Here is a 24,548-nt window from a genome sequence, read left to right as displayed (position 1 = left end):
AGAGACAACAGCCAGAGTGAGGAAGAGGAGGAAGAGACAACAGCCAGAGTGAGGAAGAGGAGGAAAGATAAGCCAGAGTGAGGAAGAGGAGGAAAGATACATTAGCCAGAGTGAGGAAGAGGAGGAAAGATAACATTAGCCAGAGTGAGGAAGAGGAGGAAGAAACATTAGCCAGAGTGAGGAAGAGGAAGAAACATTAGCCAGAGTAGAAGAGGAAGAAACATTAGCCAGAGTGAGGAAGAGGAGGAAACATAAGCCAGAGTGAGGAAGAGGAGGAAATACATTAGCCAGAGTGAGGAAGAGGAGGAAAGATAAGCCAGAGTGAGGAAGAGGAGGAAAGATAAGCCAGAGTGAGGAAGAGGAGGAAGAAACATTAGCCAGAGTGAGGAAGAGGAGGAGCTTGCTTTTAGCATGTAGCTGCCGAGCTAACCCCAGTTGACCGGCTAGCAGCAGCAGAAAGTTGTTATCAGACTTGTAAAGTTTGATTTTGAAGCTCAGGGGCAGCTTCACGGTCTCGTTCTCACCTCCGTCAGAGTGCGGAGCTCCGCCTCCCGCTCGACCTGCGGCATCTCCCCCACAAATGGCTCTCAGAAGCGGGGAAGAGCTTGAACATCCAGCCGCTCCCACAGTCACATGCTAACAAGCTAACTGACCCGACTGGAAAAACAGACGCGCCCTCTTCCGCCCACAGAGTTTCAGAGTAAAGGCATAGCCTCGCAGCTGGAGGGTTACTTTATTTAAAAAGGCTCGTGGTTTCAGTGAATTGATCAGTACATATACTTTATTGAGCAGATACATATACAGGAAGTTTAAGCGGCACGTGACCACACAAAGACTCAAACTAAAGTTTTCCATTTTTCTCTCCTTTCTTTGAACTAAACCTTTTTTCTCCACAATGTAAACTTTAATTTAAACCCAAGCTTTATTGACACTGATGTCTGATTAGCCTGATTGATTGAAACCGTCTGCCGCAGATGAGTCAACTGTGGGCGTGGCCTCAGACGGGTGTGGCCCTCCACTCTTTGCCCTCGGTCAGCGCTCTTGGCTGGTGGATGAACACGCTGTACCGGACGCCCTGATTGGCTGCCGCCCGCACAAAGCGGCTGTTTGCTGTCATGGTAACGGCCCTCAGCCAGTCTCCGGTGCCAAAGATCATGAGTGAACGGCGGTTGATCTTTGCACTGGGCGTGAGGTGCAGAGTGCGCTCCGACGGCTGGTCATCCACCACGTGGAGACGGGCCAGCAGCTTCTGAGCGCGCTCCTTCTCACCAGGCCCGCCAAGCGTGTTCAGAATGACCTGGAAGTCGTGGACGGCGGCACGGCAGGCAAACAATTCCTTGCCCTCCATAAAAGCGTCGAGCTGCGGAAGCACCTGCTGGCGGCGTTCCTGGGTGGCCTGCTCTGTCAGCACATGCTCCCTAAAAGCAAAGTGGCACCGGCCGTGGCTGAGAGATGACACGTATGTGATGAGTGTCGTGATGTCCAGATTCACCCGCCGGCACTCTTCCACATGCACTTGTGCTGGGAACGCCAGGCTGGCCACCACTGTGCCGCGGTCAACCCGCGTGAGCTCTGACGTGTCCTCCTCCTCCTCGTCCACCTCACCATCCTCGTCTTCCTCAGCTTGTTCCTCCTCCTCCTCCTGGTGCTGCTCTTCCTCCTCCTCAGTTGCCACAGCATTCACAGCCACGATGTCACCGCGGACGGACACGCCCATGTCCCGCAGGTGGTCAGCCATGGGGCTGGAGACGCCGTTGTAGAAGGCGAAGATGACGTGCGGGTGGCAGTAGTGTACAGGCTGCTGGGGGCTTGCCTGCAGGAAGTCCTCGGCCTGCCGTATGATGCTCTTGTCGCCATACTGGCCCCGCCCCTGCCAGATGTTGTGAAGAGCCTCTGCCTTCCTGCCCACTGCCTTCACCCAAGTGTGTCCCCCGTTGGCGACCACGTCAACCACCAGGGTGCGGCGGTGCCCGGCAGAGTCCTGGTAGGTGAAGACGTGCAGCAGCGCTGTGATGTCATCCAGACTCTGTGCAGAGTCCACGATGGCTGTCAGGTGGGTGAGGTTGGTGCTGTGCAGGTGAGACTCCTTCACGTGCACCTCTCCTGCCTCCACCCGCCGCAGGAAGCGCAGCTCGGCTCGCAGCTTCCCACACAGCTTCTGGTGACCCTCGACACCCAGACACAGCGTCTCCGCCCGCTGCAGCAGCTGCTGGGCAGAGCTAATCCTCTGTTGGAGCACAGCCTGCAGGGACATGGCATCTGCATCACACCTGAGGACACCTGAGGACAAAGAGCGTATCAGAGAGGTCACTTCCTGTTTGTAGCCAAGATAACGACTCCAAACGAATCATTCAAAGTGCATCTTCCCGATTCACCTGCACAGGTCAGGAAGATCACCTGCAGTGACAGGAAGTCAGGTAGCCAGTGACTAAACCCAGTCTAACCTGTTTTATGACGTCATCGTAAGTGTTTATTTCACTCTCTGTTTACACCCAAAACCTTTGTACGGCGCCCGTCTGACGAGACACCACCTGCTCCGCCTCGTTTCACCTAGCACTGATATCACCATCCTTCTACGCTCACCGCCTGTCACGGTTGGGGACAGTGGGTTTAAAAGTAAAAATTTTTAGTTTGTTTTTGTGACATCGACTCATTGAATCAGTTTTAAATGTATTTTGATTCTCAGCTTAAAGCTCACAAAACTACTTCAACAACAGCAAACAGCAGGTACACGCATTCCACACAAAGACGTTCACAGACGGGCTGAAAGTCGACATCTGACAGATTCTGCAGGTTTCCTCACGCTGAGCTAAACTGACTGAACCAGCAGCCAAAGAAGATCCAAAGTACGCTTCAAACATCCTTATTCATCCCCTCGGACTTTGGCTCTGACTTCCTGCACAGCTCTCTAGGGCTGTTCGATATAACGATATATATCGGATGATGATATAAAAACATCTCTCGTTTTATGCTATCGTTTGTTTCGTGGTGTCGCAAAATAAACTGTTTACAGTAATATTTTTTCATGGCTTTGATGTCACTGTAGAGGCTATATTAATTTCTTAAAGTTCTCTCTTTCTCTTATATTTAATATAACCACCCTACAGACAGACAAGCGCTTGTTTTTATGCGTTGTCGTTAGCAACAACAACGGTACAACCATCGCGTGTCCGCTTGTTTATTTTCCACATACACCTTTCACAATAAAGCTCAAGATCCTGTTGAGACTTTTCAAAATAAACTGAATCACGTGAAAGATGCAGAGTGTTTACGGATGAGAAGTAAAAAAAAAAAGAGTCGCCAGGTGCTAAAAAAATAAACCTTAGACTCAAATGTTAGAACAGGCTTTTCCCCGCAGCACGCCGTGTAATAAATAATCACAAAGAAAATGGCGGCCGTTGCAACTTATGTCTAAAAATGTATCGTTTCATGCATCGGTTAAAACACTCAACTCTAGAAGCCCAGCTGGAAACACTTCACGCAAGTCGAGCTGCCCGAGATTCACAGAATTTACAGAAAATGTTACATTTTTGTGATTTATATCGTTATCGGACGATAGATGTTTTATATCGGGATATGAGATTTTGGTCATATCGCACAGCCCTACAGCTCTCTCTCTCTCTCAGTGTGCTCACACACCAGTTTACCATCAAAGCTCTGCTATCATCATGAACCAGTCTGCTGCTGTGTTCAGTGTGTCGGCCTCTGACGTCACAGCCCCATTTCTGCTCTACAGTACTGAACACACGTAAACCTCAATGACTGCTCAGCTGTGTCTGTAATCAAACCTCTGTAACTTTGCTTCCCTTCAGCAGCACCAATTCATTTTCACATGTTGATTCATGGTTTTCTTCAGTTTTTGTTCTACTGCAGAATATTTTAAGGTCATCTGCTATAAAAAGCCAGGCCAGGAACATCTGCTTCATGTTTTATCCTCAGTTACTTTGACACAAAGCTGTGATGCTCACACCTCTGATGAAGTCTCACAGGTTTGTTTGTATACATGGATATAACTGATAAATGAATTATAATATTTCTGTCTGAGGCTAAATTGAATGAGGACCTTGTGAATCAGAACTGCAGATTGTAGAAACCAGCGATACGCAGACCTAGCTTTGGGGCACAGAGCTTGTACTGCTGCCATAATCCCAACTCTACCCTTTGAGTGGATTACACATGAAGTCTGATGACGTTGTCCTCTTATTCAAACACTACAATGAACGAAGCAGCTCTCCGACCACGTCACAATTGAGACACATCTGTCGACTTCAGCTAACCTGAACAAACATGAACCCTCTGCAGGGTCGCGCCTTCAGCATCACCCCATCAAAGGTCGGGCAGTTCTCCAAATTCTTCCTCACCTCGTGACTAACCCATCTATACTGTACTGTAAGCGTTACTCACAGAGCTCTTTCTAAAGGTCAGAGGTCAGGAAAGTTTGATGACGTCAGCTGTTGTACAGCTGCTGCATGCTGCTTACACAGGTGTTTATATCACACACGCTGCTGATCCGGTCTATTCACTACTGATAATTGATCGCTGTCCCGTGACCTTTGACCTGGACCGTGCGGCTTGTTCTTCTTGAAGCTACCCACGTGATCTGAATGCAGGCGATATTTCTGAGGTGCTCTGATTGGACAGCTTTGGGTTTTCCTTTACTCGACCCTTAAAGCTGAAGTTTGTACAGGTATGAACTCACCTGTACAAACTCGCATACCTTTGAACGTTAGCTATGATGCTAACATGACGTCAGCCCGGTATTAAACGTTGATCTGTGACGTAATTCATATATATATATATATTTTAAAAAAAAGTCCAGAAGCTAAAAGGAAACTTTGACGTTACTTACGGCAGCAGTGACGTGTGCGCGGCAGAAATGTGCTACCTGCGAGCCTAATGCTAACGCTAACTGACAGCAGTTTTTTCCTCTGCGGCTCTGCTCAGCTGGCAGGAAGAACCCGGCCGCTTCCGGCAGGATTTTCAGAACAAAGGCGGAGTTCAAACCTTAAATAGAAAATAAGAGCTCGTAATAAGAGAGGCTTGCACAGACCAGGTTCCGGTCACTGCTGCTGTTATGGATGTGATCCCAGGTGATTACCGGTGCTAGCGCTTGATGCAGTGTTTTGATTTTGTTGCCACTCGTACCTACAATGCAATGCGCGAAAGTCACGTGGTCTGTCAATCTCTATAAACGCTGTACTTTCCACAGCGCTTCCTGCTGCTTCATTTCTTTGTCAGTTGGTTACCTGGTTACCATGGAAATATGCATCCATCCATTCTGATTCGCGGCTGAAGCCTATCCCAGCTGTCTTAGGTAGAAACACCCTGGTCAGGTGTTGCTAGCACAGAGAGGAAGACAAACATTCACACCTGTGGGCAGTTAGCCACTCAGACACGGGAACATGTTAACCACACACAGACAGACCGCGGCCTGACGGTGGAATTGAATAAGCATAACCTTATTGATCACTTCAGCATGTACAGGGCACTGATCTGTGAAAATGATCAATAAAATAATATTGTAATACAACATTATCAACTGAGTTTGATCAATATTTAAAAAACGTGTTAAAGAGCAGAACTCAAACTATTGACCACAGGTAAAGAGGAAAAGAAATCAGACGTTTATTTCATGAGCTGATCAGTGCCGATGACAATCAATAAATACGAAACAAGGTTTTATTGTAAATATTTCAGTCAAAGAAAAACAAACAGGCAGCTAATAAATACTGTTTATTGATGAGTAAACACGTGATTGGCTGAAGAGAGATTAAGGCACATCAGACTGCGAGGTCACTTCCTGTTTCTCACACACACGCACACACACGCACACACACACACAGCAGAGGGTGGGGCCCAAAAGCAAAGGCGTGACCGACTGATGATCACAAATCAGAATATCGATCAGTCAATTGATATCACACAGAATTTCTGATCAATGCTATGAGCATGCTCAGTCTGGAAGAACGTCTAATCAATATTCTGATCAGTTATCTGTGTGTGTGTCGCCTCGTTGTCCAATCCTCTAAGTGCTGTGATTCTGTCCAATCAGGAGGCAGCAGAAGGTCACCTGACTAGAGGGGGTGGAGTCATAACCTTGCATCAGCTCTTGGCTTGTTTCCTCTTCTGAATGAGCTCAGCGAGGATCTTATACCGGATCATGCACTCCTCCTGTAATCGATACACACAATCCGTCAGTCACCATTGTCAAATTTTAGAAAAATACAAGTTTTTAAATTTTACTAATTTCAAATTATTTAAATCTGCCTGTCTAATATACAAAGTTATACATGGTCTGGCGCCTCCACCAATGAGTGATTTTATTAAACAAAAGTCTAGCAGTGTTGCTGGGTCTCGACTGATTCGAGCCACTGTTAGAGGTGATTGTGAACTGGCACTCAGGCGGACCACCTTTTCACAGATGCTCTGTCATATCAGGGAGTGAGCTTCTGGAATAGTCTTCCACTGTCAGTGAGGGAAGTACAAGTCTACCCATTTTTAAGAGTCACTTAAAAGGGCGGCTGAGGGACACACAAACATGTGATCATGTTTAATAATCATGTTTTATATTGGACGTGAAAAAGAGTTAGTGTATTACAAAAAGGGAAACAACTGTTAGTGCAATGGGTGAACACAATATCACGATGGTCAGGGCATGTGCAATACTGGGGTTTGTGCAATATAATTGATGTGTTTCCGTTATTGTTATCTATATTGTCCTCTGTGTCCACTCTCCTTGTCATTGTTTGTTCTAGTATAATGTGATCACTGTTTTTGTCCTTGTCACATGATCTGTAAATAGTGTCTCTGTATGTTTTTACTATCTTGTGTTTAACACCAACCTGCCAGAGGGTCTGCAGATGCAAATTAGCCCAAGGCTATAATCTGGCATATTTACATTTGTTAAAATGTTCATTAATATGTATTGCCCCTCTTTCTAAAAAATAAATAAATAAAAAAAATAAAAGTTATTGATCGCTTCTCAATCGCTTGTCGAAAGTTCGCCCGCCCCCACCTCACCTTGCTCTTTCCCGGGACCACCTTGGCGATGCGGTCCCAGCGCTCGGGCGTCCCGCGAGGGAACTGCTGCAGAGCGAGTTCCAGCAGTTTCTGCTGGTTCTGAGTCCACACGGTGGGCTCCGCCTGAGGCTCCGCCTCCTCCTCGTCCACCGTCGCCGGGTCAAAATCTCTCTGCCGACGACCTCTGACCTTCACCCCCCCCCCATCCGAACACTTCCTGTTCCTCCTGCGAACCGTCGGTGCCTCCACCTCCTCCTCTTGTTCCTCCTCACAAGCCTCGCCCTCCCTCTGAGTCATCATGCTGTCGTCCACATTATGTGACTTCACAGGAAGAGGAGGCGCCTTTAGCTCCGACAGCTTTACCAGACCTGAAACACGAGAGAATCGGAGTACGACTGATGTAACCGGACAGAACCGACAGTAGAACCAAAGAGTAGAACGTGACTGTCCTATAAGGAACTTGGACACATATGGAAACGACTGACATTATTACTGGTGTCAAAAATGTAACAACATATTTTTACAGCGTCTTATTTGGTCATCTACAAACTTTGTTCACGGTAATCAGTAATCAAAGCTACGCCACAGAAACGCGACCTGGAAAGTTTATCGACGTTGAACTGCAGCGACATTTTTGTCCAGAAGGCAAGCTGGAGGTGGGCGGAGTTACCTGAGGTGTGGCTCACGCTGTCTTTCATCTGTTTGACTTTAGCCGTCACCTGTAGAAGAAACAGACTCTGTTACAGGAAGCAGAGAAGGTCCAGGAGAGTATGTCCCTGTTAAATGACGCCTCTTTGTATTTAATTATTAGTGATTATTCATCTCTGGCTCTCTTCCACAGCACATCTTCCTCCCCCCACCCCTCCCTGAGCCTGGTTCTGCTGGAGGTTTCTTCCTGTTAAAAGGGAGTTTTTCCTTCCCACTGTTGCTCATAGTGCTCATGGGGGTCATATGATTGCTGGGTTTTTCTCTGTATGTATTATTGTAGGGTCTACCTTACAATATAAAGCGCCTTGAGGTGACTGTTGTGATTTATGTGTAAATAAAACTGAATTGAACTGAACTGATTGGAGAAGATGATGACAGGACAGCCTTCACAGCAGAGTGAAGACCAAACACACTTACATCGCTGACAGATCGACCCAGCTCATGAACAATCTTCTCCCAGCGGCCCGGAGTCCCACCTGGGAATTTTACCATCAACCTGCTAAGGAGGCTCAGCTCGTCTTCAGTCCAATCGGCAGCCTGAGGACAGACAAAGAGCGTTCACAGAGGCTGGATCGCGTTTAACAGAACCAGAACAGGTCCTCTTTAACACCTGATGTGAGCAATCAATACGCGATCAATAACCTTCTTCTTGGGGGCTCTGCGGTCCTGCAGCCAGTCATCCATCTGCTCCTCGATGTCCTCGATAGATGTGGTCGGGTCATAGCTCTGGGTGTGGTTCTGGTTCTCTGCCGATGGCTCGTAAATGGGAAACTCCACCTTCGGCTTCTTTACCTTCGGCCGCTTCTCTCCTAGGAGGACGGGTTAGCGATTACTGATTGATTACTGATCACTCTGAAGGCAAACAGGCAGCTTGAAAACTGATTATTGATCAGCTGTTCTTACGTGGAGCCACTTCCTGCTCAGCTTCAGCCTCTCTCTGCTCCTGCTTCATCTGCTGATAGTCCTCATAGTACTGCTTCACCTCCTGCAACAGAGAGACTGGGTCAGAACCAGAAGCACCAGAGCCGGGACCAGAAGGGATTTCCACTGCTACGTCATCAGGCTGTGGGACAGGAAGCTTTCATATTTCCATGGATACAGCTCTATCTTGCAGCCGTCACCTTTTCCCGCTCTGTGCCAAAGATCGCCACATTAACCAGCTCAAAGCGTACCGGTACCGAGGGTGTGTTCCCGTTACATCGGTTGTAACAGGAGTTACAGGCTGTGTAAGTCCCGGCGTGTGTGGCATCCACAGGAACCTCTGAATCTCAGCTACAAGCTCGTATAAACTGTTTCTACGAACACCAAACAGCGAAAACAACAAACAGTTAACGGTCACATCATTTCATGAAATGTCCATAAACAAGCAGAACAGAGCCTCGATAGCACGAACTACCCGAGCGAACAGTACATTTTCTGAAAGCAGAGATTTCACAGATTCCTACACTGCGAGTTTCGTCACGCTCCAACGAAGATTTACCGAACCAGCTGCAGAAGCAGACCGCTCGATAATAACACGAAGTCAGACTTTTCCTGTTGCTTTCACAGAATAAACATCCAGCTTGTTTCCTTAATAACTCAATCTCCCACAATGCCTCAAAGCCGTTTCCTGTTAAAAAAAAAAATCCAGTTTTCTGCCCAGTTACAGACATTTGATTGGACGAGGATCTTAACTTTAGTAACACGTGTACTTTTCGTGTTGCAACTTCTGATTGATGGAACTGACGTAAACACGACAACGATACCGTGATTCTATTGGCTCAACGATTAAAAAGAGGTGTCAATCATGCAAATCGGCCAATAGAAGCCAGAGTTACAGCCGCTCAGACTTTAAATGGAAAAGGTGTACCTGAGAGTGGAGGCGACTCTTGACAAACACTCAAACCAAATATTTTTAGGTGTGTAAATAAACTTCCATCATTTCTGCTTTCATCTCTAAATGTAACTGACAGATGTGCCAAACGCCTGGTTATCATCAACAGTGATCTCTCACTGCTTCACAGCACAAATCTTTGCACAGATGATGAATATATTTACTGTCGACTGAAGCATATTTTCAAAGAGGCTCTATGCAATAAAATGCAAAAATCAATGAGGCGACCTACTTTCCTGTGTCCCAGCCTCTTTGACACCGTAACATCTGCTGTGATATTTACAGCTTTGTAACTGCAGAGAAACACTCCATTGATTTCAGCAGGAAGCCCAGGAGGGCCCTCGGGGCTCAGCTGGTTCTGTGCTGACGGTCGTCATCTCTGACGGGGTTTCATCGACCAATCGTATCACTGGAAAATAGTGTCATCATTCCTGGAAGATCCCACTGTGGTTAGAGCATTAGGGTGTGAAGCATCTGACACGATCCTGCTACAGTTTAATTGTTCTGGTCCTAAAACACCGGCTGAGCTGGGATCAGATCTGCTCTGAATCCAGAGCGTTAAACTTTAAAGAATCCCTCAGATCACAAATGTGACCCTGATCAGTGTGGGCACATCTCACAGCTGTGGATTCAAACAGGCCAAACTTTATTGTTATAGTGGAGCTTTTCCTTCCTCAGCGCTGCTCAGTCTGCAGTCGCTCTAATTACATCTAGCTTTGTGATTGGCCCAGACTGCTGCCATACCCGCGCCCCCTCACGTCCTGATAGGCAGAGGCCTTGTGGCTATGGCTTACTGAGGAGACCAGCCCACTCTTACCTGCACGGCCTGGGGGAGGTTCTTAATGGACAGGTAGATCCAGATGCTGAGCTTCAGAGGGAGGATGTCCTGCCAATGAGGTCGCTCCTGGTCTCTGAAACACACACACACACATCAGACACACACAAAGGAACTCCACAGGTGATGATGTCACACCGTACCTGTCAGCCCGCTCCTGACTGACACACCTGAGCTCCTCTGCAGGTTTGGAGTTCAGCTTCTTCTTCTTCTCCTTCTTCTTCTTACTTAGCAGCTCATCCTGCAGACAGAAGACCGGCCCTCATTGGCTATTTCTATCTGCTCCTTTCGGATTGGCTGCAGCAGATATACCATGACCTCGCTCTGATTGGCCAACTCACCAGCTGTTTCTCCAGGTAGATGGACCAAATGACGGCGTAGTGCCCCACGGTGAGGATGACGAAAAGGAGGAAGCCCAGCTCGACGTTGCTCATCTTCCTCACCCGTCTGTAGTAAAACACCGGCTGCCTCCAATCAGGGAGCCCGTTCAGCAGGATGTCATCATACCTGAGGAGTCACACACCTGTCAGAACGCCAAGCTCTGATGGGCTCTCACTGACTGACGTAAACAGATGTAAACACTCACTTGCGGCGCCTCTCCTCATCCTTCAGGACTTCATAGATGGCCACCAGCTGCAAAGACACACATGCTAACAGTCATCAGGTCTCACGAGTGTCGTTTGTGCTGCTGTTGTGTTTAAGGTTGTTGTTGTTTGTCGTTGTTCCCACCTGTCTGAACTGTGTCTCTGCGTTTTCGTCCTTGTTCTTGTCGGGGTGCAGAATCAGGGACAGACGGCGGTACGCCTTCTTTATCTCTGCTCCCGACGCCTCCTGAAGAGAGACAGAGGTCAGAGGTCAGCATTGGACACCTGAGACCAGGTGATGTTTGCTCTGACAGCAGTGAATGAAGGCCCGTGTGATGGTGTAGAACACGACGCTGATCTGCTGCTGAGTCTCTGTCACGGGGCTCAGGAAACACAGCGGCGGCACTCGGAGCCTGTGGCAGAGAGCCCGGGTTAACGGAGACGGCGGACAACCACCGTGGCCACAGACATCATCTCTGATGGCATTTGAGATAACTAAGAGAAAACCTGCATATGATGAACTTCCTGTGACTCGTCTTTATTTGAACATTTACTTTCTCGCAGCTGATTCCCACCAGGGTTCCTGTGATGTCACAGGTGTTGAGCACCTGCATTAGAATCAGTCAAAGCTAGATGAAGGCACCTGCTGACCAATCAGAGAAGGCCTCTTCAGCCCGTTTATTAAAAGAAGAAGAAGAGTCATTGTGGTTTTTTCATCGCCCTTAAAAACACCAACTTCCTCTGAGCAGCTCAACGCCGCCTGATGTCAGAGTCCGACGCCGTCTGCATCACAGAGCAACCTGCTGCTGTGCGAACTGCACATGCTCAGAAACACAGCATTACATTAATAAGCAACCAATAACGGACCAATAACAGCCTCCCCACCCACCTGGCTCCACCTGCTGCAGGTTCTATTGATCAGGTTAAAAAAAACACATGATCAGGTAACATCTGGTCTGATTATCGATCACCTTCTCTAACGGATCTATCAGCTGTGATCGTCGCAATAATCTTTCATTATGACAAGAGTTAACCAGACCCGGCTCGGCACGGACCTGCTCCACGTTCAGGAACTGGTAGAAGGTCTGCGGGATCTCCTCCACCAGGTCCAGCAGCTCCAGGTCCTCGTCCCATGCGCTAAGAGGGGGGACCGCGGAGACCAGCAGGGCCAAGCAGACCAGCAGGAGCCCCATCCCCGAGGACCCGCTCCTGGATCCGGCTACAGAGACCATAGAGACCCGGGTACCCGATCGCTTCGGCAGCCACCTCACACGGTCCGGAACATCCGGCTCTTCTTCTTCGTCTGTGGCGTTCATGTCTGCGAGGAGCAGCGCCCCCGCGCGGGCCCGCTGCAGCTCCGCGCGCCTCTTCAATCACGTGATTATGCTCCGCCTCGTTGGAGTACTGACGTCATTTCGTTTTACCCTGTTGGAGCTTCCTCTAAACCCATGAGAGCGATATAGAAACATTTAGCTTTACTCCGGGCTCGTGGAAACAAGTCGCTCGTTTCTGACGGCGTCTGATCAAAACGACTGACTGAGAGACTCGCTCATCTGAAGTTCTCAGACTTTCAGCACAGAAACAGAAATCTACAATTTGTTCCTCACTACAAGAAAACTTTGAAAACCATTCATATTTGTAATATTTTTAATGTCTTTATTTAATTATTTGGTGTCACTGTATCTCTCACTGTTTTTCCCCTTTAATCGGTATTTCTTTCTATGTGTTTAATTATACACACCCATCTTTGTCTGTATGATAATTTTACACTACAGTTGTATGATGCTGGTGGTCGTTAAAAGTTTCTGTTGAAATAAAGTTGGAGGTAAAAAAAAAGATGCATTATATCTGTAATACTTGGTTTGTTCCAGCAGCGACTCACAGTCACTCATTTCAGTTTCAGTGGACAGCAAACACTCTTTCCACTTAACATACCAGATGTTTTTTGTATGGTGGAAAGCATCTCTGTGCCCCGCCCACTAAGCCTGTCACACGTGAGCACACGTGAAGAACCATCAGTGGTTCAGTCTGGACTCATCAGAATCTTAAAAAAAAAAAATCAAAGTGAGTCACAAACTAAAAAAAATTTTGCTGAAAAGTTTTTCCTCCAAATTCAGAGTTGTGCATACTTCACAGGACGACGTCAGCATGGAGAGGCTGAGCGTTTGGGACGTGTTACAGCAGTAAAAACAGCAGCTGCAGTTTTCATAAATTCAGTTTTATTTCTGTTGTTACACATTCAGGCTTACAAAATAAAAGCAGCACCACTGGCAAGCTTTTATTGTGAAATAGCAACAGCAGGAAATATTTCACAGTAACTACGTAAAGGTCCAGTCAGGCAGCTCAAGCTCGAGCTGGCTGGTTCCAGGTCCAGCTGCCGGTACTTCTACAGGTTCTGCTCTGGTTCAGGGTGCTCAGAGCTCCTGGTGTGAGGACTAATCCAGTTCATATGGGCTAAACAGACCACACACCTGTTGCCGCAAGGCGTGCACTCTATGAGGCACCACCTCCCTCGCGGTCTTTGTAGAGTTCTGCAAGCTTCCGAAACTTTGGCCCCCACTCACTCAGGAAGTGGTAGCTCTGCTCCGACTCCAGCGAGGTTAACGAGCTAAACGAGCTCAGCGACACAGCAGCTGACCCGCTGCCCTCCAAAGCGTACGTCTGCACAGAGTCAAAGGGTGGTGCCGTCATGTCCAGGTTGGCCTCCCGGAGCCGGTCCTCGATGAACTCCTGGAACAGTTGGTGTTTATCTTCCCTGGATGGCGGGGGCTCAGGGGCGGTGACATGGTAGCTCCGTTTGGTCTCGTTCAGGTGTCTCAGCGTGAACATGTCGAAGGCCTCGGTGTCCTCCTCGCCACCGCCCTCATCGTCATAACAAACAATATTCTCACGAACATCTCGCTCATCGTCAATAATCAGAGGCTCCTTCCTTCTGCGTCTGATGGCCCCTGTTACCATAGCGACACCTAAGGGCAGACGAAGGGGTGGAGTCATCTTAAAAAGTTTACAAGGCAGAGGTGATGGCGGCAAAGTCAAGTAATTTTAAATGAAGTTCTGCAACACGACCCTGGATGTGGAAGTTTTCATCTTCCTGAAGATGACATGGGTTCAGAATTCCACACACACAATATCAGAATCCTACTTTACTCCTTGTGTGATATTTGTTGTTGTTCTCTGCACTGGTAGAGTTGTTTGCTTCCCTGCTACAGACCAACGAACAGCTTCCAGCTATCTTCATAGATAATTGGCAAGCCTTCTGGAGGAAACCTGGTCTTGCATCCATCCCACTTTGGATGGAGCAGCTCTTATTTCTAGAAATATGGACAAATTTATTAAACCCCCCAAAATATGACTATCCAGAGTTGGGACCAGGAAGCAGAGTTGCAGTCTTACACGCCTCTCTGCAGCTTCTCTCCTCCTGCTACCCCCCAAACCCATCTCCATAGAGACGAGCTGACAAACAGACAAAATTCACAATTAAACTATTACATTAAAAGGTCGTCTGTTGTAACCCTTTCTATGTCAGAAATTCTCCAAAGACCACTACAGGTTTTCTTATGCAGCGTCTGACTGGCAGCTGATTCGATCGTTTTCACAGACCCCACCAAACCCTGACAAGATGGTACAGGTGACGCTGAGAACAGCGGGTCGGGGTAATGTTCCTGGCAGACACGTGAAAGCTGAGCCCGTCAGTGTCCCAATGAAGTCATCATCATTTATAGAGCACTCCACAGCTGACACAAAATGCTCTACACTGGAACTAAATAATAAAAAACAAGCATAAAATATACCCAATAAAATAAAAAAACAGGAGAAAAACTAAAAGCTCGCTGCTTTCAGGTGACTTCAGATTTGGTTCTAGTTTCATCAGTTTGATGATCTACTCCAGCTTCAGCTAGTTTTTTTATTCTACCTCATGGACAGAGGTTCTGGATCAGCTCTAAGCCAACCAGGTTCTACTTCTTGTTTCTGACTTTACTGAGTTTAACTTGAAGAGGCGCGACTTTGTCTCAGGTCATACCCAGCAGTGTGAGGAGACCGGTGAGGAGGACAACAGTGGCGAGGCTGAGGCCTTCTGGCAGCAGCAGCGCTGACATCTCCTGGACGCAGCTGCGACGATTTCCATGAAGATCGCACTCGCAGACGGTGACGGTCAGCGTGTTGGTGCTGCTGAGAGGCGGAGTCCCGCAGTCTGAAATCACCACCGGCAGGAAGTAGAGCGGCCGCTCCCGCTGCAGGAACCCGGCCCGCCACGTCAGGACAGACGCCGTGTTGTCTGAGGACAGACAGACAGATCGACGTCATCACCAGCAGCTTTTAAGGTGGAACACAGAGTGCTATTTAAGGGGGTGCCATGCCAAGCAAAGAACTAAAACGTGTGGGAGGAGCTACAGCGAGAAGCTCATGGATGATTGGCAGCTGGAGATCCTGTGAAGGTTTTTGCTTTGTGGTAATGGGTTAGAAAGAGATGGCACCGCTCAGTGTGTTCGCTGAAACCACGAGGGACAAACACACACAGACGAGACAACGTGGGACACCAACCGGGCGGTCCGCTGAACCGACAGGTCACACAACTCAAACGGGCTGTCCTCCACACAGTCCTCACTCACAAAGTGTCTCCAAAGGGAATATTACGGCTAACGGGCGGATCCTGTTTCAGTGCAGGTAGCCACCAGTGAACAACAAGGACAGGCGGTGCATGACGTCAGCTTGTTAACATAAAATTCACTGTTGCAGCACTAAAGTGATCCCCTTATTTTCCTCATGAACCAATGAGTGACAGGTTCCAATGTGACTACCAGCCACAACATCACTGACACAGGAGGCGTTAAACCTTAAATTCAGGCTGGTCCATGTACACCACAGAGCTGCTCTGTTTCATTGAAGTTATCTTTGGTTTTAAGGTGGACTGCACAGTTTTGCTGTATACTGATTAAGGTGGACTGTACCGTTGTTGTCTCTCAGGACGAAGCTTTGGTTCCAGGCAGCCTTGGCAGCCAAAGAAAACAGGAAGTGATGTCCATTCTTAGGTTCATCCAAATCCACGGCGCTCAGCGTCACAATGATCTAAAGGTCAAACAGAGGCAGAAAATCAGAAGCACATCCAGTCACCAACGCTCATGTGACCTGAGAAGGGACTTCTGGATCCATCTCAGTAACAGACTACAGAGATTTCACAGACGATGCTCATTAAATAACGGATATCAGTGACATCACAGCCACAGCAGCTGTATTTACCTGTCTGTCTACACACCTGCTCACTCGCCTTCTGCTCACTCGCTCACCTTTCTGTGAACACCTGTCTGTAAGCCACAAGTGAGCCTCACCTGTCCCGGCTGGGCGTCCTCACAGACGGATGTCTGGTACTTGACGGGAAAGCTCGGAGCGTTGTCATTGACGTCTGTCACAGAGACCAGAACCACGGCTTTGCCCACCTGAGAGTGATCCACTGAGACAGACACACCTGTCAGATACACCTGCTGCTCGCAAGAAGACAAACTGATGTCATGTGACTTACAGCTCTCTGTGGCGAGCACAGTGATGTTGTGCAGAGCGCTCAGCTCTCTGTCCAGACGTCTGCTCGTCCGGATCACGCCTGATTGTCTGTCAATGTCAAAGTAGTTCTCCACGTCCGACTTCCTGTCGATGGCGTACCTGCAGAGGAGCACAGGTGTTGTCTTTGCGTTTTGGTGGAAATGTGTTTGCAGTGATTTTACCGCCTCGCATCTTACCTGATGGGACAATTTGAGGCGTCGGGGTCGTGAGCTGAAACCGATCCCACCTCAGTTCCCACTGGCGCTGCCTCTGAAACCGCCATCTGGCTGATGCGGGGGGAAAAACACGGAGGCTCGTTCACGTCCTCCACCTGCAGCCGGACTGTCGCCACGTCGCTGAACGGCCCAGCTGACAGAAAGCGGGTGTCCATGTAGCGATTGGATGCCTCGACGCGTAAAGCGTAGCTGGTCTTGGTCTCAAAGTCCAGAGTCTGAGGAGGAGGGAGGACATGACATCACAGGTGCCTCTGAGTGCAGGCTGGTCTCCCTGGAGATCCGAGTACTTCTGAATATTTAGCGTAACAAAAACGCCACGATGCATTAACTGTTTCTGAAGTGCTGTGGATGCTCCTACAAAGCTGAGCCGCCTGACAGCACACCAACAGATGTTTGAGCTGCACCTCATCAAGAGGGGCCTTCATGGGAATGGAGGCCAGAGCTATGACAGAGTCTGTGCACCACGGTCCAGCTTACAACATTAGAAACGTCACATTGGCAGCAAATAGCAAAAGAACTACAACGTAATTATTAAGAGAGCTGCGAGTCAGACGAGAAGACGGCTCTCCAACGTAATCAGAAGGTAAAAACCTCAGGGGCTTATTTCACCTACAAACTCAAATCAGTTATTTTCTGTATAAAGAAAACTGAAGCTACCAGGGTGTTTCTGCCGTCTTACACATCCTCTCTTTGCTGGCGTTTTCTCTGCATCGCTAAAGAACAGAAATTATATCCTGCTGCATTTAGTGTTCATTAACATGAAATTTACCGGTAAGGGAAAGTGACTTTTAATCAAACTGCTGAATGTTTCAGTCACAGCACAGAAGCTGCTCTCATAAATGTGTTAAAAGATGGTCACCTGAAAACAGACCCCGTTACTGTTACACCTCAGTACAGGTGAGAACTCAGGTGTGCTTCTCAGACAGGTAGAAGGCAGGAATTAGCTCCATGCCTCATGGAGGCTCGAGGGTCAGTCCTCCAGTCCATTATTTCATGAATGCAGGGTGGGTTACACAGACGAGTTGGCTCTGTCACAAAAAGACCTTTTTGTGGACAGTTGGCACTTTAACAGAGACAAGCCTGAGATGTTTTATGTGTCCAGCAAGACTTGAGAGGCTTATTCGTGTGTACAGGGATGACGATGCTCTACTTACTGGCTTCCTCTAAGGCTGGAAAGACGGCTGCAGTTAGAAAACAGAGCACATCACTCCAACTCCCTGTCTTAGCTTCCAAGAAGTATTGCTAATGGTTTAAAAGTCGGAGGATGGCTCAGGCCCTGATGTATCTGACTTCATATCAGCAGGGCTTTCAGTTAGTGGTGCCCAGATCTGAAACTACACACGGTGAGATGACATTTATCTGCTGCCCACTGCTGGAGCCACCGACACATGGGGGTCAGACTGACCGAAGCTGGAAACCTATCTACTTTTGTTCTCCTTTGTAAGTCATGTTACTGGGTTGAATAAACTAGCGTGGCCATCAGTAAAACGTGGCCATGCGATTATGTGAAGGCGACACCCACATTTATTCTCATTGTGCTGGCACAGACACGACTGCTGACAGAAGAGAACAGAAAGGAAACCTTTATCTGAGCGATGAATCTAAAATCAGAACAATAAAAAAAATGTCATCTGCAAGAGACGCAGCGAGCTAAATTTAAACAGCTGTGAGCAGCTGCCGAGCAGCAGGGACGTCCTCTGGGACGCACACGAGGCCAGTGCTAACGCGATGATGCAACGATCACAGGGACGCGTCCCGAGAAGACTCGGAAGAGTTCACAGTGGACAGAAACATCAGAACCAAAAACTGGAGATTTCTGTGACCTACAAACAATCCAGAACCTTGATCAGGATGACCAGTCCTTCCTGAGTGTGGGGGTCTGTGAGCATCCTGAAGGTTCCCAGTCCATCCCCGTCCAGGATCCTGTAGTCCATCTCAGCGTTTGGACCCGCGTCCGCATCCAGAGCTTTGATCTTCGCGACCACCGCTGACACCAGTGTGGATTCTGGGACGCTGAACTGGTAACTCTCTGTGGGTCACAGAGGATGAAGCCTGAATGAGTGCCTGCAGCGCCCCCTTCAGTTCAATTCAATTCTTTATTGTCTCTGGGGAAATTAGTGCAACAGCAAGCGCAGTCACAGCGGGGTATGTGTTGTGAACAGGACCCAGAAGCAGGGAGAGGTCAGGTGAACAAAAAAAACGAGCCTTTATTTGGCTGGTGGCAGGAGATAAACATGAAAACTATGAGAGACTATGGTAGGGATCACAGATGACCTGACAATGAAACACAGAAAACAGAGGACGTAAATACACAGGAGGTGATCAGGGGAAGTGGGGACACATGGGGAAACAGCTGACACAATGGCTGTATCCCAATTCAGGGTCTGCAGCCTTAAAGTACGCAGCCTCAACGATCCTCAAGGGCCGCGTACTTAAAGACCGCCAAGGCCGGAACTGCAAGGCTTGTGAGATGGGACGGTCTAGCCTCCGTTGCGCTGCCCAGGTTGCCTAGCAACCATGATACTAACAGCTGGAAACGTGTCATACAGCTGTGTTTAACAGAAATGAAGGAGAAAATCTTTTGTTCATTTGTTTGTTTCTACATGAGCTTTGATCATTCTCTGTAGGATTAAGCTCAGCTATTGAACGGCGTATATTTTAAAGTAAAGGCTTTAAAACCAAGTTAGTACAAACGTCACTAATGTCACATGACTTTGCCGACATGTGGCCAACAGTAATGTTTTAATGTTCTTCGTTATTAAACATTTGCACAGAAATAAGTGACATAATATTCAGTACTTACTTAAAGTTTACTCTTCGGCCGCCCCTCATCCGCCGTTTTTTTTCTGCAAAATTATCCACACCCACCGCCGCGCTATGCATTCTGGGATATGTTGGGCCACGAAGTCTAAACCACCACGTCCTTAAAATTCAGGGAAATGAAGGACGCATTTGAGGGCCGCATTTCGAGCAGCCTTTGAATTGGGACAGCCTTCGTCGCGTCGCTGTGACGTAATCGGCCTTAAAATGCGGCCTTTAAGGCTGCAGACCCTGAATTGGGATACAGCCGAGGTGGAAAGTCACAATGAACAAGAACGCACCAGACTCTTTCAAAATAAAACAGGAAACATGGAGACGTAGACATGACAACACAATACACAGCCCTAAAACACATGAAAGACAAGAAACAGAATTTAAAAAACTCATGAGACAGATGATAATAATGGCAAACCAAAACTCAACTAAACCTTAAATAAGAATAACAAAGGAACTTATCATACAACCTTAACATAAGAGACTCAAAAATACAAAATAAAGCGCAAAGCGCTGGGTCAGAGAGGCAGCCTGTGACCAGTGCAACAATGAGAATAAACAAAACAATAATAAAAAGCCACAAGACATTTATTTTCCATTAACGAGACAGGTTGCAGTCGGGATAAAAGAAACCAGGAGTCTTTGGTCGTCCTCACAGGTACTCTAAAACAACGGCCAGAGGGCAACAAGTCAAACTCAGTGTGAAGTGGATGGTTCAAACGGTTAACAGAATGAGCCTTCCTCAGCACATGCTTGTTATAAATGGTCAAAAGTCCGTCTTGCCAAACGCCCTGAGAGTTCGCTGCAAGTTTTTACCCAAAGTCCCAACCGATTCTTGTTCTTCAGAGTCATGTTACCAAACCAAGCAGATAAATGATTCAATAAAACTTCTGTAAAACAAGGACAAAATTTCAGATAAGACATTAAAAGATCTCATTTGCCTTAAAAAGAACAGTTTTTGCTGAACTTGTTCGGTAGTGGCATCAGCATGAGGCTCAAAACACAGTTTGTGGTCAAGAACAACCCTAAATACTTGTAACACTCCGCAATCTCAGGACATCATGTTGGAGTAAGGTCACGACGCTCTGCAGGCTCACTGTTAAAAATCCAGCAGGCAGAGGGAGGAGCTGTGATTTCTAAAGAAACTCTGTTAGGTTTGAATCCAGAAGGACAGGATTAGGAGAGAGTCAAATATCAATGAACAGGTGTTAACAGGATGCTCTCAGGTGAGACTCACTGCGGGGGAAGCGAGGTGGGTTGTCGTTGACATCAGTCAGCATCACAGTGACCGTTGTGGTTCCTGACAGACCTCCCATCTGACCAATCATGTCTTTGGCCTGGATGACCAGCAGGTAATGGTCCCGCAGCTCCCGGTCCATGTCGGGCAGGGCTGTACGCACCACACCTGCAGACAGGTGAGACATTAGCACAGTCTGAAGGTGAGCATGAGCGCCCAGATGACAAACATCGGAATGTGACATAATCAACATGACGCATTCATAATTGATCCACATGCTGACATTAAAAAGGTCACAGGTGTTGTGCGGCGCCGACACAAACCGATGTGAACGTGACATCATGTGGCCTCATTTACACACAGTAAATAAAGCAGCTTCAGGCAAAGAGGCCGAAGCTGCTTTAATCCGCTTTAATCTGCTGCAATCTGACTACATCTGATGTGTGAAGCAGCAAAGGAGGATTCAGAGAGGAGGCGTGACCGTGTCACCTTCAACACGAAGGTGGTTACAGACAACTCTGCAGCCAAACGCTCATGGGTAAAGTCAGTCATGGTCTGTAGCAGTTTAATCCCAACTGGTCGTGGCGTCACCAAGTGCTCTCTGCGTTTCACAGCCACACGCTCACCTGACTTTGGCTCCACAGAGAAATATGGCTGCCCCTGCAGGATGCTGTAAACCAGGTGGGCGGAGTTTCCATAGGTCGGATCATCGGCGTCTGTCGCCACCACGGTCAACACAGACGTACCTGTACAAAATCAAACTTTATTCAAACAGGGAGTGCTGCCGTCTCGTAGAAACGCTGTCAAACCTAAATTTGGATTTGCTCCAAGTGAATTCTGAGATGGTGAATTCTGATGGTGTCTTCATAAAACAAACCAAGGGACTTAACTGAAGTCTTAACGTTTCAGGATCAACACTAGTGAGCATGTGCAATGGGACCAACAACAGGAGACTCACCTGGAGGACAGAAAACCTATCCAGGTGTTTCACAACAAGAACCTGCTCAGCTCTGGTTTGTACATTGCCTGTTCAACCTCAGACTTTCACATTAAAAGCCTGCATGACATCAGGTTTTCACGTTACAAGCAGAAGTCTATGAAAATGGCTTCTGCTTGCTGAATCGTTGCTGATCTAATTCACGTTCAGCTGAGGTGACTTCAGTGCAGATAGAAATGAGTGGACTGTAAAAAAGCTAACTCCACTCACACATGAAATCTGCCTGTTCACACGGGACTATGTGAAGACAAAAGCTGGTTCTGGACTCACCTACAGGTGACCTCTCCGCCACCCGGGCCACATACGGTCCATCCAGGAACTTGGGCTCGTTGTCGTTGATGTCCTGGACCTTGATGATGAACTGGGACTCGGGTTCGAGCGGCAGGTTGGTATTTCGGTCTCGAGCCTGAGCTCTCAGTGTGTAGTACGCCTGCTGTTCCCGATCCAAGCTTTTGGTGGTGTGTATGTCTCCGGTGTCCTCATCAATGGAGAAGATGGACATTGCTCCTTCGCCGCTCAGGACGTACCTCACCTGTCCGTCACCTTTATCCAGGTCAGAGTGAAGCTGCAGGAAACCAGTTGAGTACAACAAATATTTCTTATTGTTATTATTGAGAAAATGAACCTTCAAAGGTGGAGCTCGCCGTGAAACAAACCAAATGTGCCCGTTTCACTTTAAATAAGCATCACCTGTTTCACTGTTTTGACCTTTGAACTGCACAATCAACAAACTGGTGTTTTTATGCCACATTTCTTACTACAAGCCTGACTCAGTGCTGCTAACATTCACACAGTACAATGGACAAGTAAGAGCTCAGTATACGCCAGGGATTAAACCATCAACCTCCCAGTTAGGAGACGTCCCACTCTTACTCCTGGACCACAGCCACACTGTACCAGGTTCACCAGGTACATCCATCCACACCATAAACTCAGAGTGGAGTTCCTCCTGATGTCCTTTAGTTCCCTCACTCTGTTCCCTTTCGTCTTTGGGCTTTCTCCAAATGAACGCTTTCCAAATACCAGTTTGATATCCGATGTTCTTGGAAAAGTCCTAATCCAGTACCCAGAAGAACTTCCTGATTAAAGTTTGTCATATTTTTAATCCACTTTAGATTCAGTAGAATTACCGCTAGTTTTATGTTTCTTAATTTTTTCCCTGAAGAATTTTGTTTATTCATTATTGGTTTCTGTTTGGACTTCTGGGTCTGTGACATGCTTAAAGTTCTCAACCAAAACAAAAGTATGAGCTATGAACTGCTGCTGGGAACAAAAACGAGTTTCTGTTCTGGTTCAGAGACACTTTAAATCTGCTGCAACAAAGCTGCACAGAAACATCTCCTTCGCACCAACACATCTGAACCCCACATCTATGATGCAGAGCCAGGACGTAGGCCCGGACCGGTATGGGCACCTGCACGGGCACCTGCACGGGCCCTGGGCCTGGAGCCGTCATTTAGACTAAATCTGTAGATCTACAGTTCGTACCTTTCCGATGTAGAGCGGCTCGTCTCCCGTGTACTCCTCCAGGACAAAGAACTGGTTCCACACCCAGCTTCTCCTCCTCCTGCTCTGGGTGGAGTAGACACCCGCTCCCCCTCCTCGTGTTCTTGCTGACACCTGAAGGAGGGCCGCGGAGTTCAGCGTCATTGCCCCGCAGCCGGACGTCTCCCACAGGGAAAGGATGATTACAGTGAGCATGCTCGGGAGACGCAGAAAGCTCATCTCTGAGGTTAACAGGCGTGGCCAGCAAAAAGATGTCAGTGGCAGGAGCTGCTGGCGGGATCGTTTGAGCCAAAGAGAATGAAAGTTTACGGTAAGCACCTGTCCTCTCTTTTAATATTGATGATGTCATTAAACTCTATCAGGGCGTGAATGAGTTCTCAGCTCACTTTGAATTTTTAACAAAATCCTGAGACAAATGAATCAAAATGTAACTCAGTCATTTTCCAATGATCAGTTTGATAACATTACTGCGATGTAAATGAGCTCAGTTTGAAGGATTTATCTCAGAGTGCTGCTGCAGAGCATCTCTTTGTGTTACCCTCTGAACTTTTTATGAAGCAAACGTACAACGTTGGAGAAGTGTGATTATAGAAACATATTTTAGCCCAGTTTAAAGGATTTTGTTAATCTGAAGCTCCTCTTCATCCCGTTAAATCTGCTCCAGTAATCTGAAAGCACTCTCCTCACTCTTAAATCTGCTGTTTTTGCCAACTCTGACCTTAAATACACAAACCAGCAGTCTTACCTTCCAGCTGCTGATCGGACCGTCCCCTGTGGATCTGTAGGTTATTGACAGCAATTGCATCAGATGACGATGACTGATTATTGATGAAAGAGTAGCAGCAGCTCCGACGCTCTATCCCTCTCTGCCACTCTCTGTCTGTCACACAAACCCCGCTCCCTTTGAGGACTAGGGGGTGTTAGGCTCCGCCTCATCAGCAGGGGGGGAGGAGTCAAATGACTTGGACCGAGGACGGCAGCTTGTGTTGTTTTGTTTTTTTGACACTGTAATTTTTATTGATAGTTTTGTCACAGTTTAAACATAGACATGTATTGCATTACAGGAGAAATAACCATTCAAGCACACAGTCAAAACAAACAGAACTAAAGCGAACAAAAGGTGTGGGTGCCAATTCTAATCAACTACCGTATGCATGCCTGCCTTTACTCCGCAGCATACATACTCCAGCTTATATACGTACT

General features: G+C 47.6%; 3 protein-coding genes across 5 annotated transcripts; all 3 read right to left on the bottom strand.

Moving 5' to 3' along the window:
* Nucleotides 1–763: 763 nt before the first annotated feature.
* On the bottom strand, nt 764–5,607 carry cunh7orf25 (chromosome unknown C7orf25 homolog). 2 transcript variants are annotated; one of them, XM_005952343.3, is made up of 2 exons: nt 5,051–5,607; nt 764–2,280 (listed from the first exon to the last, which is right to left on the bottom strand). In XM_005952343.3, the coding sequence occupies exon 2, from the start codon at nt 2,252–2,254 to the stop codon at nt 998–1,000; it is 1,257 nt and encodes a 418-aa protein (XP_005952405.1). In that variant the 5' UTR covers nt 2,255–2,280; nt 5,051–5,607; the 3' UTR covers nt 764–997. The 2 variants fall into 2 exon arrangements, with proteins under 2 accessions (XP_005952405.1, XP_005952403.1); XM_005952341.3 differs by lacking the exon at nt 5,051–5,607 and adding an exon at nt 4,850–5,009.
* A 113-nt stretch (nt 5,608–5,720) lies between these two features.
* dnajc1 (DnaJ (Hsp40) homolog, subfamily C, member 1) lies at nt 5,721–12,351 on the bottom strand. Of its 2 annotated transcripts, none has more exons than XM_005952339.3 (12): nt 12,076–12,351; nt 11,166–11,267; nt 11,023–11,069; nt 10,778–10,943; nt 10,580–10,677; nt 10,419–10,512; nt 8,632–8,713; nt 8,371–8,537; nt 8,146–8,265; nt 7,691–7,739; nt 7,021–7,388; nt 5,721–6,171 (listed from the first exon to the last, which is right to left on the bottom strand). In XM_005952339.3, the coding sequence occupies exons 1-12, from the start codon at nt 12,334–12,336 to the stop codon at nt 6,103–6,105; spliced, it is 1,623 nt and encodes a 540-aa protein (XP_005952401.1). In that variant the 5' UTR covers nt 12,337–12,351; the 3' UTR covers nt 5,721–6,102. The 2 variants fall into 2 exon arrangements, with proteins under 2 accessions (XP_005952401.1, XP_005952402.1); XM_005952340.3 differs by having other exon boundaries at nt 10,607–10,677.
* A 712-nt stretch (nt 12,352–13,063) lies between these two features.
* On the bottom strand, nt 13,064–24,328 carry LOC102298648 (cadherin-7). The gene is made up of 12 exons (XM_042217047.1): nt 24,091–24,328; nt 23,328–23,612; nt 22,110–22,404; nt 21,469–21,588; nt 20,843–21,010; nt 18,633–18,820; nt 16,753–17,006; nt 16,539–16,675; nt 16,348–16,469; nt 15,970–16,087; nt 15,042–15,296; nt 13,064–13,986 (listed from the first exon to the last, which is right to left on the bottom strand). Exons 1-12 carry the CDS (start codon nt 24,148–24,150, stop codon nt 13,514–13,516), a joined length of 2,475 nt encoding a protein of 824 aa, XP_042072981.1. The 5' UTR covers nt 24,151–24,328; the 3' UTR covers nt 13,064–13,513.
* Between the last annotated feature and the right edge of the window lie 220 nt (nt 24,329–24,548).

The sequence above is a fragment of the Haplochromis burtoni genome, unplaced genomic scaffold (genome assembly GCF_018398535.1).
Source record: "Haplochromis burtoni strain Fernald_Lab_line unplaced genomic scaffold, NCSU_Asbu1 Contig_1556, whole genome shotgun sequence".
Taxonomy (NCBI): domain Eukaryota; kingdom Metazoa; phylum Chordata; class Actinopteri; order Cichliformes; family Cichlidae; genus Haplochromis; species Haplochromis burtoni.
This window is presented reverse-complemented; position numbering and strand designations above follow the sequence as displayed.